This window comes from Suricata suricatta, chromosome 17, assembly GCF_006229205.1.
Source record: "Suricata suricatta isolate VVHF042 chromosome 17, meerkat_22Aug2017_6uvM2_HiC, whole genome shotgun sequence".
Classification (NCBI taxonomy): domain Eukaryota; kingdom Metazoa; phylum Chordata; class Mammalia; order Carnivora; family Herpestidae; genus Suricata; species Suricata suricatta.
The window spans coordinates 4,184,607-4,196,593 of NC_043716.1; the positions used below are offsets into that span (position 1 = coordinate 4,184,607).

Genomic DNA, 11,987 nt, shown 5'->3' on the forward strand with positions numbered 1-11,987 from the left:
GTCATCTGTATATCATCTGTGATGAAATAAGTTTATTTGTTAATTGAAGTACCATTGGTATATAGTATTATGTTAGCTTCAGGTGTATGACATACTGTTCAACATTTATATATGGTAGTAAATGTTTGCGATGGTTAAGTGTAGTCACCATCTGTAACCACACAAAGTTAGTACAATATTATTGACTTTATTCCTTGTGCCATACTTTATATCCTTGTGTTGTGTCTAACTTATAACTGCAAGTTTGTACCCCTTAGTCCCCTTCACCTGCTTCACCCATCTCCCATCCCCTCCCTTTGCAGCCATACTTCAGAGTCCGCTTCTGTTTGTTTGTTCATCTGTTTTGTTTTTTAGATGCCACAAATAAGTGAAATCATATGGTGTTTGTCTTCTTCTGCCTCACTAACTTCACTTAGCATAATGACCTTGTAGACCCATCCATGTTACAGTAGATGGCAAGATTTCATTCTTTTTTGTGCCTGAGTAATTGTCCATTGTATATACTATATGCATATCCACACACATGTATATACACATATACATATTAGTGTGTGTATCACATCTTCTTTATCCGTTCATCTACTGGTGGACACTTAGGTTGCTTCCGTGTTTTGGTTACTGTAAATAATGGTGTACTAAACACAGGGGATGCATATATTTTTTCACAGTGGTGCTTTCAGTTTTTTTGGTACAAACCCAGAAGCAGAATTGCTGGATCATATGGTATAGTTCTATGTAAAAAATTTTGAAGAACCTCCATATTGTTTTCCATGGTGGCTGTACCAATTTACATTCCCACTAACAGTGCACGAGGGTTCCCCTTTTTCCACATCCTCGCCAGCACTGGTTTCCTGCCTGTCATTCTGAAAGGTATGAGGTGGCAAAATGTGTATTAAATCTTCTGCCTTTTTAGAAATTGGGTCATCTGTTTTCCTTTTATTGATTTTTTTCTTCTTCTTCTTCGCTTTCTCTCTGACTCGCTTATCCAGTTGGTCAGAAGATCCTTTTGCACCACCTTCGTGATACGTCTAGAATCCCCCACCCTCATCATTTCCCAGTGCTGTTTCTCCAGTCTAAGCCGCTGTCATTTTTTACCTTTTATTTTACCATAGGCTTTTAACTAGTCTCCCAGCTTCTACCTATGCACTCTTCAGTCTATTTCTCAACACACAGCAGCCAGAGTAATTTTTTAAAAATGTCTGTTAATATGTCTTCTCTACTTTAAAGCCTCCAAAGCTTTGACATCTCACTCTGAATAAAGACACAAGTTCTTGGAGAGGTCCTCAGGCCCTACATGATCTGGCCCCAGGTTCCTCTCAAGTCATAACTCTTTACCTTGCTCCTTTTCCTCCAGCCTCGGTGACATGCCAACCTGCCCCTGCCTCAGGGCCTGTGCCTTTTCTGTTAAATACTCCGACCTCCCATACTGAGCTTGGCTTACTCTATTGGTTCCTGCAGATCTCTGCTCAAATGTCTTTTTTATTTTTTTAAGTTTATTTATTTTAACAGAGAAAGAGAAAGAGCGAGCATGTGGGCATGCCGAAGGGGCAGAGAGAGGGAGACAGAGAATCCCAAGCAGGCTCCACACTGTCAGCGCAGAGTGACATGGGGCTCAAACTCAACAAACTCTGAGATCGTGACCTGAGCCAAAGTTGGAGGCTTAACCGACTGAGCCACCCAGGTGCCTCTCCAGTGTCTTCTTATTCGAGAAACCTACTCTCTACAAAATAGTGCCTCCCTCTACTTCTTTATTTCCCCCTAGCGCTTAATTGTCTGACGTGTTACATGCCTTCTTATTTGTTGGTTGCCTTTCTGTCCTTGTAGAATGTAAGTTCCCAGAAGGCAAGAACTCTCTGCTCACTGCCATACCTACAGAGGGAAGAACAGTGCTTGGCACAGAGTAGATGCTCAGTAACTACTTGGGGAGTGGATCACTGGATGGATCCTGTCTGTAGTGGCAGCCTTAGGGAGTAATTTCCTTAGTAATTTGTAATGATCTAGAGAGTCTTTTTTAAAACCAAGTCCAGCAAAAGATGCTTGTTGGTGGGTGGGGTGCAGATGCGTGCTGATGGAGGTACAAAACATTGAATGCTCTGCAAATTTTTCATATTAAAAAATAGGTGAGAACTGTATTTAAGCGTAAATAATTTTGCAAATGAAAAAATGACAGTTTGGTTTAATGTATAAGTTTGTTAGAGTTTTTATTTACTCAACATTAAGAGAAAAATAAACATGATAGCCAAGTGGCCCAGAATAGCACATTTTGTGCATTTCTTCAGCCCCTTGGCAGGATCAGGCAGATGTGCTCACTCTGCACTGACTTTTGTGTGGACCTCCCGGCTCTTCGCCCGCAGCTTGTTGACCTGGGACTCGGCAATGTCAGCCCGTTCCTCGGCCTCCTCCAGCTCGTGCTGGAGCTTGCGGAATTTAGCGAGGTTAGCGGTGGATTGTTCCTCCTGAGAAGAAAGAGAAACTTGTGAGAAAGAGACTTTGTGGTTCTCATTGGACTTGTCACCAACAGGATTATTTCCTCAATCCAGATATTTCCTTCTTTTGGTTTGTTTGTCATTTCTGACTTCAAATCTGGACAGAACTTGTAACTTCAATTACTTTTTTTTTTTCACTGTAAAGAATGAAAGAAGAAATACTTTTGAAGTGGAAGGGACAGCCTTGGTATGGCCAGCCCATGTGTACATGAAGTGTGTTGGGGATGCATGAGTTCGGTAGTAGGGACGAAGAGAGCCATGACCCTGACAGAGGGTAGTAAGTAAGTAAATGCAAATAAATTTAATTTTGGGACAACCTCACTTGACAAATTTGGCCAGATATTTTGACTCTGGTATACCCTTCCTCCTTCCGCCTCCTAACTTCCTGCCTACTGCACTGTGTCTAGAAGAATGGAGAACAATCGGGAAAAGTGAAGCTGGAGGGTCTTCTGGCATGTCCTCCCTGCCACAGTGCAGTGGAGAGAGGAGCCCCTGGTGACGCTGGCAGTGCACGAACAAGTCAGTGGGGTACAAGATTTGTGTTTGGCTCTTGGGAACACTTAGTTTTGTGCCTTTCTAGATGAAGAGGAGTATTTATCATGGAATAGAGTTGTGAGGGCATGTTTTTTGCGGCTATCAAGTAAGGTGGGTTATTTGGAACTTGGTTTTTATCCCCCAACCCTTACAAATTGCTTAATGATAAAAACATCTTCTCTTGAGGTCTTATTCATTTTCCACCCCAACATAAGTTTTCTCCTTCCCTCAAGGGCTTAAGGATACTCACAGCCTCCTCTGCTTGTCTCTTGTATGATTTCACCTTTGCCTGTAATTTATCTACCAGGTCCTGCAGCCTGAGAACATTCTTGCGGTCCTCCTCTGTCTGGGAGTTTGAAAAAATGATCTGCATTCAGTACAATGAAATGAGCCTAGTACAGGTGGTAAAATAAATTGTTTTGGTATGATGGCAGGTGGGCCTGGGGTAAACTTGGTCCATGCTGAGACTTCCATCCTGTTAACAGTAGCCATTCTTGTTGAATGTCCACTCTGTGCAGGCACCATATCAGGGAATTAGACACATGTTCTCTAGTCCTTACCTCCCTACTCTGGAGAGTAGATGCTGTTATTTTGTTTTATAGGTAATGAAACTGAGGTTTAGAGTGTTAAGTCACATACCCAAGATCAAAAATTAAGAGAGGCCAAATGAGGATGAGTACCCAGTTTATCTGGCTTCAAGACCTGTACTCTCTTCACTGGTGCACCATTTTCTAAAGGCCCCCGTGATTTCCCTGCTTAGGAAAGGGTCTGTGATGAGCAGTTGTATCATTTACCCCTTAACTTATATTCAGGTTAATGTGTATCTATTTGTGAACACCACTTTATTACCAGTTGTCAGTTTCCCTTTGGGCAGGAAGTCTTGATATTATAGAAAGGTATTCCCTTTACCTGGTAGGTAAGTTCCTTTACTCTTCTCTCGTGTTTCCGCAAACCTTTAACAGCCTCTGCATTACGTTTCTGCTCATTTTCAACCTCTCCTTCAAGCTCACGTACCTACAACCAAGAAAGATATGTATACAGCCAGTCTTGGAGGATACTAATAGGCTCAGGACCTGCTGAAGATATATATGGATGTCCTCAGGGTGAGGACAAAGATGGGAATCAGTATGTCGGGAGAGAGGATAGAGGGAGTGCCCTTTTCCCCTTCCCATATTCAGAGAGATTGGGAGGCCCACCCTGGCCTCCAGTTTCTGGATCTGCTTCTTCCCGCCCTTCAGGGCCAGCTGCTCGGCCTCATCCAGACGGTGCTGAAGGTCCTTCACTGTCTGCTCCAGGTTCTTCTTCATCCTCTCCAGGTGGGCGCTGGTGTCCTGCTCCTTCTTCAGCTCCTCGGCCATCATGGCTGCCTATTTAGTAAATACAACAAGAGAATAAGGAAACCTAGTAATGGCAGTTAAGACACTTGTATCATAAAACAAATGCTTATCTTGCTCACATCAGTGATGGCCTTCTTGGCCTTCTCTTCTGCATTGTGTGATTCTTGAATTACTTCTTCCACTTCACTCTGGAGTTGTGAAACATCATTTTCTAATTTCTTCTTGGTGTTGATCAGACTGGTGTTCTGTTAAAAATAGTCAGTGGAAGTTTACAAGATTTGCTCTCTGCCAATGTGGGGTTGTACAGATGTTTTCCTTGTTGGCTTGTGCAGGAGACCTGATGGCAACAATTTACTAAACTTTAAATATTTGTTCAGTGCAAAGTATTAATCATTTGAAAGGTCAGAACAGGCCCCCCCCCCAGTCCCTGCTACTATCTCAGTATCTATCTAATTTATATGTAAGGACTTTTGAAATTTAAGGATGCCTATATTATTTAATTCTCTTTCTATTATATGTCATGCACACATTACTTGTATTCTGTCCTTAAAAGGTTGAAAATATTAGAAAATAATAGACTGTTTTTGTGAGTGCCTCGCAGTGGGAGCTTTTCAATTAGGATCTCTGTTAACTTTCATGTTTAACAGATAATACTCAATTAGTCTCATGAAAATACCTTATTAAAATTTTAACCCCAGTGGTTCTCGGAGGGAATCAGTGCTGCCTCAACAGGCACATGGAAACATTTGGGGGGAGATAGTTTTGCTTGTCAAAATGACGACGAGGTGCTACTGCCTTTGATGTCCGGGCGAGTCAGCAGCGTCTTGCAAGACACAGTAAACACAACAATGCTAAGAGCAGAAGTACATCTGACGAGAAACACTACACGCAACGTTTCTGGATTTGGGAGTTCACAGATATCCTTCTTCAAGTTTATTCTGCAACATGGTTTTCAAAATAATCTAGAGTCAATTATGCTTTTGTACAAGCTCTTTCTCTTTTTTTGGTAGGCAATCTAAAAAAAAAGGACAGGAACACACACCAGAAAATCACCTGTGGTCCCATCATTTCAAGATGACGGCAGTTAATATCTTAGAGCACGTCCTGCATCCTTTTCTTGATATACACATATTCACAGAAATGGAGTATTTTCGTACGTAATCCTGATCCATCACCTAATAGCACACCAGCATTTGTTTGCTGTGCAGGCCTCACCTGGGTGTGCAGGAGCTGGACGCGCTCGCTGGCGTCCAGGAGCTCCTGTTCCGTCATTTTCCTGCTCCTCTCCGTCTGCTCCAGAGTGGCCCGCAGCTCCTCGACCTCCGCCTGCAGCAGGTTGGCCCTGCGCTCCACCATGGCCAGCTGCTCCTTCAGGTCCTCCTGGCCCCGCAGCGCATCGTCCAGGTGCAGTTGTGTGTCCTGTTACGTAAAATAAAACAAAACAACAACAAAATAAAAACAAACAAAAAATCCTTAGACACTCTGAAGAGGATTCGAATATGCCAGGAGATGAACTAGAAGAACGTACTGGTGCCAGGAACAGGAGATGGCAGTCCTGTTGTTTGAGTGAGTGCACAAATGGTGATGTCACCGCTTAGGTGAGAGAGAATTATCAGGAGACAGATCCTCATTCTATTTTTGCCACTGACTGGGTATTTTTCACGTGCTAATAACTAATGTCTATCATTTACAGAGCATTTCCGTATGCTTTCCCCAGTACTTGGCATCTGTTATCTCATCTGGTTCTCGGAGGAGCTTTATGATGTATGAGTACTTTCATTCTTATCTTGTAGGAGAAGCGGCAGATGTTCTAAGAGGTTAAGTAATCTGCCTCAAGTCAGGCAGCCCGTAAGTAACAAAACTAAGCTTCAGCCTCAGGCTTATTGGTACCACAGTCTTGCACATTCTCTCATATCAAAGTGTTTCTCTGGGTTTCTGTTTGTTCTTTTACATAATGTTTCTGTAAAAATATATTCTCTGTATGCGTACATATAATATTTAATTTATATTTAATTTTACCTGCATACTGTGAGCTGTATAAACTCTTAAAAGGAAGAACTGGATTATTTTGCACAAAAGTGTTTTGCTGAATGGAAGACAGGTAACTTCTGTGACTTAGCTGTTGATGTGAACCCACTTACCTTCAGGATGCCCTGGGTGTTCCGGTAGTTCCTCAGGGCCTCTGCAGCCTGGCGGTTGGCGTGGTTCAGCTGGATTTCCATTTCATTGAGGTCTCCCTCCATCTTCTTCTTGACTCTTAGGGCATCGTTCCGGCTCCTGATCTCAGCGTCCAGGGTGCTCTGCATCGACTCCACCACTCTGATGTGGTTTCTCTTCAGCTGGTCTATTTCCTCGTCCTTTTCAGCAATTTTCCTGTCAACTTCAGACTTGACTTGGTTCAACTCCAACTGGATACGCAGGATTTTTCCTTCTTCGTGTTCCAGAGATGCCTTGATGAAACAGTGATCAATTAATAATGGAATGTAACTTGAATATTTGGGTGTATTTCCTTGTGAGCCAGACTCTTATTAATGTCAGTTGTCTGACCTTACAAAGTATAATACAGCAGTTCCAGGAGCCTGCTAGGTACATCATTTTGTTGTTGTTGTTTATTCAGTCACAGATTATATAGGGAAGCTCTGTAATAAAGGTGCTTTATTAAGCATGAGTGGTATATAAATATTATTCATAGGAGTACTAACAAAATCTATATGATTAAACTAATGTCATAAACACAAACTCTCAATACGTTATCTATTTTACTTAGTGAGTGAGTGGGACTGCATGTTGGGAGAGGGGCAGAGGGAAAGAGAATCTTAAACAGGCTTCACACTCAGTGCGGAGCTTGACATGGGACTCAATCCCACGGCCCTTGGATCATGACCTGAGCCAAAATCCAGAGTCAGATGGTCAATTGACAGAGCCACCCAGGCGCCCCTCTGTCATAAACATAAAACATTAAAATGTTTATGTGCCATGTATCAATTCTTCTCGAGATTCTCAGTTTTAAAACATATTTTTCTGATTACAACATATTTGTTCACTGTAGAACATGGGGTGATCGATAAGAACAAAGGGAAACCTCTTGCTGTGCCCTCCACCCAGAGATAACCATTTTAATGGGTACATTTTTTAGTTGTTTTTCTACTTATATATATTTCTGCGTGATGCAATTATAGTGTATATTCAAATGTGTCTTTAAGAATCGTCTACCATAAATATTTCCCCGTGTTAATTATGTTTAGAGTTTGTATAGAATTACATCATGTGGATGTTCCTTGTTGCTCCATCTTGTTCTTGGATTGCACATCTTTGTGCTTAAAGATTTACCTCCATTTTAGGATAATTTTCTTGAGATACATTCTCAAGATATAGACTTGATGGGTCATAGTATGACATTTTTAAGGCTTTTGATGACTGTTGCCCAGCTGTCCTTCATCGAGGTGGTGTGCCTTCATATTCTCACTGGCTCAGTGATCACGGATCCACTGCCTGCTTTGGGTTTTTTCACCCACATCTTTGATCCACCCCCCACTCCCACCCCCCCATCATAGTACGTACCTCTGCTTCCTCTAAGGCAGCCTGAATGTCACCTTTCTCTTGTTCCACTTGCTTCTTTATTTTCTCCAGTTCATGGATTTGTTTCCCTCCCTCAGCAATTTGCTCCGTGAGGTCAGAAATCTCCTCTGTGGGTGAACAGACCAGGGGGAGGTGGTCAGATTGTTGCAGCATGGAAGGGTCTTAGCAGGGCTGCTGGAAGTACAGAAGTTCAAGAGCACTCACGCTGCAAGTTCTTGTTCTCCCGCTTCAGGGTTTCCAGGTGATCCAAGGATTCCTCGTAGGCATTCTTGACCTTGAACAGCTCAGTGCCGAGAGATCGGGACTCCTTCTGGGAGGCCTCAAGTTCAGCCTGAGTCTCCTCATACTTCTGTTTCCACTCTGCCAGCACCTGAAAAGCAGCAAATTGTCAGCCTCTGCAAGGAGAGAGGGAGACCAAGTAAAACCCTGATGAGGTGTCAGCAGGCCGGGCACCTTGTCGAAATTCCTCTGCTTCTTGTCCAGGGCCGCGCAGGCCGCGTTCGTCCTCTCCACGTCGAGCATGAGGTCCTCCACTTCATTCTGGAGCCGCTGCTTTGTCTTCTCCAGGGACGCGCACTTGGCATTCACGGCTTCTACGTGCTCCTCGGCTTCTTGCAGACGCTGGGCCAGCTTCTTTCTGAAAAGTTAGCCAAGCAGTTAAGGAGAGTGGTCAAGAAGAGGAGCAGGTGATCACCTTCTTGGCCCTTTTCTCACTCCTGCCTCTGTAACGGCACCCAGCATATGGTCATCCGAACTGTGGCAGCCAGAACTGCTTTCTAGATTGGTGCTGTATGAAAAGGTCCAAAATGGAGAACAACTGGATTCAGTTCCTAGAGGCTGCTGTTAGCGCTCCATTATATGTGGCTTAACTACATAAGTAATTCAGGACTTTCAGGACTTCTGCTTGAGTATTGTTGCAGAAAATGATTATCCAGGACAGCTTTATTGATGATTTATATATCTCATCTCATTCCAAAAAGGATTTCAGGCTAACTAGGCATTTTACCTGGCAGAAATGTACTGAGCATATTCATTTGCTTTCTCAGCCTTTCCATTCCATTTTATGTACTTTTACCCTGAAGAAAAATAGCTAGTTTCTTTTAATATATATTTGGAATTCTCACCAGAGAAAGAAATTGATGATAAATCAGAATAATTCATGGTCTTTAAGCAAAGGCAGGGTCCTTTTTTCCTTCTGAATTGCTTGCATTCTTGGTTCATTTCCCATTGTGTTGCCAACTCTACATCCTTAAGGTACAGAAAAGCCTTTAGCCCTGAAGCCCAAGAAGATCTACTTGAAGGTACCCTTTGATCTGTCCATAGACTACAGCTTTATTTTATTTAGACTTTATAAATTGGGACATTATGTACAGTTTGGTGGCCTCTAGCTATGTCTTTCTATTATAATACTTAAGAAGGTGGGCTCTGGAATTTCAATATATGGTTCTAATCCTAGCTGTAATCATGTGCTCTTGGGTTAGTTGGTTAAACTTTCATAGCCTCAGTTTTCTTGTCTGTAAAATAGGGCTAAAACATGATGTTGCTATGGATACTAAATGAGCTGATACATGCATAGTACTTGAGACATAGCGCACACTCAGTAAGTTTCACATCTGCTACTACCATTATGTCACCATCATCAACATCGTCATAGTGTTGCTGGGAGTTGCAGAGTTGTGCAGCTAGGAAACCATGTCATTTCCCCCAGCGTTCGCAGCACGTACTTGGCCTCCTCCAGCTCCTCTGTGCGCTGGATGGCGTCTGTCTCATATTTGGTCCTCCACTGGGCCACCTCGCTGTTGGCCTTGGACAGCGCCCTCTGCAGCTCGGCCTTGCCCTCCTGCTCCTCCTCATACTGTTCCCGCAGCAGGTCACAGTCGTGGCGGGAGGACTGCAGGGCGTGGGCCAGCGCGTTCTTGGCCTGTGGTGGTACCGGTTCAGTAACTTAAAATCATTGATTCATTGCTACGTAATTCAGAGGAGAACCTAACTGGATGTGTTTAGATTTGCTCAGCTGAGAAGACCTTTGGTAAAACTCACTTTAGTTTCTTCCTCAAGCTGACGTTTCAGCTCCTCAATCTGCTGTGTAGATGCTTGTTTGCTCCTTGAAAGCTGGGAGACCAAAGCATCTTTCTCATCTAATTGTCGGGAATATTCACCTAAGAATAATAGAAGTAAGCAGTTTGTTAATGGCATAAAAATAAGCCTAAGCTGAGGCGCCTGACTGGCTCAGTTGGTTAAGCGTCCGGCTTCGGCTCAGGTCATAAACTCATGGTTCGAGGGTTTGAGCCCTGTGTCGGCCTCTGTGCTGACAGCTCAGAGCCTGGAACCTGTCTTTGGATTCTATGCCTCCCTCTCTCTCTGACCTTCCCCTGCTCATGCTGTCTCTCTCTCTCTCTCTCTCTCAAAAATAAAACATTAAAAAAATTTTAAGCTTTCTTATGTATATGCATATATTTATATGCATGTGTCAAATATATACATATTAGCACAGCACCCATTAGAGCTGGAGTGAAGCAGCAGAAACTCTGCGGGAGTGTAACCAGTACGCTACTCCACTTGTTCTTCCTTCGTCGGATTCCAACAGTTTGTTTATTCCCTCTACAGAGGAAGAGAGTAGAGTAATGCTGTTTCTTCAGAGCCCATGGAATCACTTTTTAAAAACCCTTTTTAATGTTTGTTTGTTTATTTATTTAATTTCTTTATTTAGAGAGCTAGCAGGGATAGGGGCAGACAGAGGGAAAGGGAGAGAAAGAATCCCAAGCAGGTTCCACACTGACAATGCAGAGCCTAACACGGTGCTTGAACTCATGAGATCATGACCTGAGCAGAAGTCAAATGTCGGATGCTTAACTGACTGAACCACCCAGGCACCCCCTCCTGGGATCCCTTTTATTTAGTATGTATTTTCAGGGCCCAGGAAAGGTCCCCCACCTGCTTCTGTCTGCAGACGTGCTCTCTGAGCTGTCAGGTCATTGATCAGCCGCTGCTGCTCCTCTTCCTTGGTCTTGAGTTCACTCATCTGATCTTCTAGAGTGCGGCACATCTTTTCCAGGTTCCCCTATAGGACATGTGGCAGTGAAAGGTGAGACATTGAATGCAGTAAAAAAAGAAAAATAATTTAAAACTTGATTCTTAAAAAATATTTTTTTAATGTTTATTATTTTGAGAAAGAGGCAGAGGACAAACAGGGGAAGGACACAGATAGAGGGAAACACAGAATCTGAAGCCGACTGTAGGCTCTGCGCTGTCGGCGCAGAGCCTGACACGGGGCTCAAACTCATGAACCTCAAGATGATGCCCTGAGCCGGTCAGATGCTTAAAGGACTGAGCCACCCAGGTGCCCCTAAAACTTGATTCTTAAAATATTTTTAGAGTAAGTAAATTCAAGTCAAGTGTGAGTAGGAAGTTAAGGCACCAAATTGGTGAGACAGGCTAAGATTCAAACATGATGAGTGTGGAAATGTCCTAGAAGTGGTCATCATTGGAAGTTGTTCATTTATTCCAGTGACACTGATGCTTGCTTAAAGTGGATTTTGCAAGTCTTAAGGGGTCATAACTAAGCACTAACAAAAATGAAATAGAAAGGAATATATTAAAATATTAGGAAATATTAAATTAGTGCTGTAAGCTGCGGGCAAACATTGTGTAGTGACAGAACAATGAGTGTTCTTAAGTGTTCTTAATTACCATCATTTATAGGTGGTATTGGGTACCTTGGCTTTGGAAATGGCTTCTGCATTACTGGCAAGGTCATCGATCTCCATCTTCATCTCACTCTTCTCCTTCTCCAGCTTCTGCTTCACCCTCTGCAGGTTGTCTATCTGCTCCCCGAGCTCGGCCACGCTGTCTGCGTGCTTCTTCCTCAGGGTGGCCGCCGTGGCCTCGTGCTGCAGGGTGGCCTCCTCCAGGTCCCTGCGCATCTTCTGGAACTCGGCCTCCCGCTTCTTGTTCATCTCGATCTGGGCGGAAGTGGCCCCGCCAGCTTCTTCCAGCCGCTCGCTGATCTCCTCCAGTTCCCGGGAGAGGTCTGAGCGCTGCTTCTCTGCTT

The 11,987-nt window shown here is 43.4% G+C and overlaps 1 protein-coding gene across 1 annotated transcript in view; it reads right to left on the reverse strand.

Moving 5' to 3' along the window:
* Positions 1-2,160: 2,160 nt before the first annotated feature.
* The window catches only part of LOC115282683 (myosin-8), a 27,917-nt gene continuing 18,090 nt past the window's right edge, over positions 2,161-11,987 (reverse strand). Inside the window, exons 26-39 of the mRNA XM_029928819.1 lie at positions 11,653-11,874; positions 10,871-10,997; positions 9,977-10,095; positions 9,661-9,857; positions 8,390-8,573; positions 8,141-8,306; positions 7,919-8,043; positions 6,499-6,807; positions 5,573-5,776; positions 4,477-4,602; positions 4,217-4,387; positions 3,930-4,034; positions 3,271-3,366; positions 2,161-2,456 (exon numbers count right to left, since the gene is read on the reverse strand). Coding sequence (XP_029784679.1) covers positions 2,307-2,456; positions 3,271-3,366; positions 3,930-4,034; positions 4,217-4,387; positions 4,477-4,602; positions 5,573-5,776; positions 6,499-6,807; positions 7,919-8,043; positions 8,141-8,306; positions 8,390-8,573; positions 9,661-9,857; positions 9,977-10,095; positions 10,871-10,997; positions 11,653-11,874 — 2,301 coding nt within the window. The 3' untranslated portion in view covers positions 2,161-2,306. The remainder of the gene's footprint in view (positions 2,457-3,270; positions 3,367-3,929; positions 4,035-4,216; positions 4,388-4,476; positions 4,603-5,572; positions 5,777-6,498; positions 6,808-7,918; positions 8,044-8,140; positions 8,307-8,389; positions 8,574-9,660; positions 9,858-9,976; positions 10,096-10,870; positions 10,998-11,652; positions 11,875-11,987) is intronic.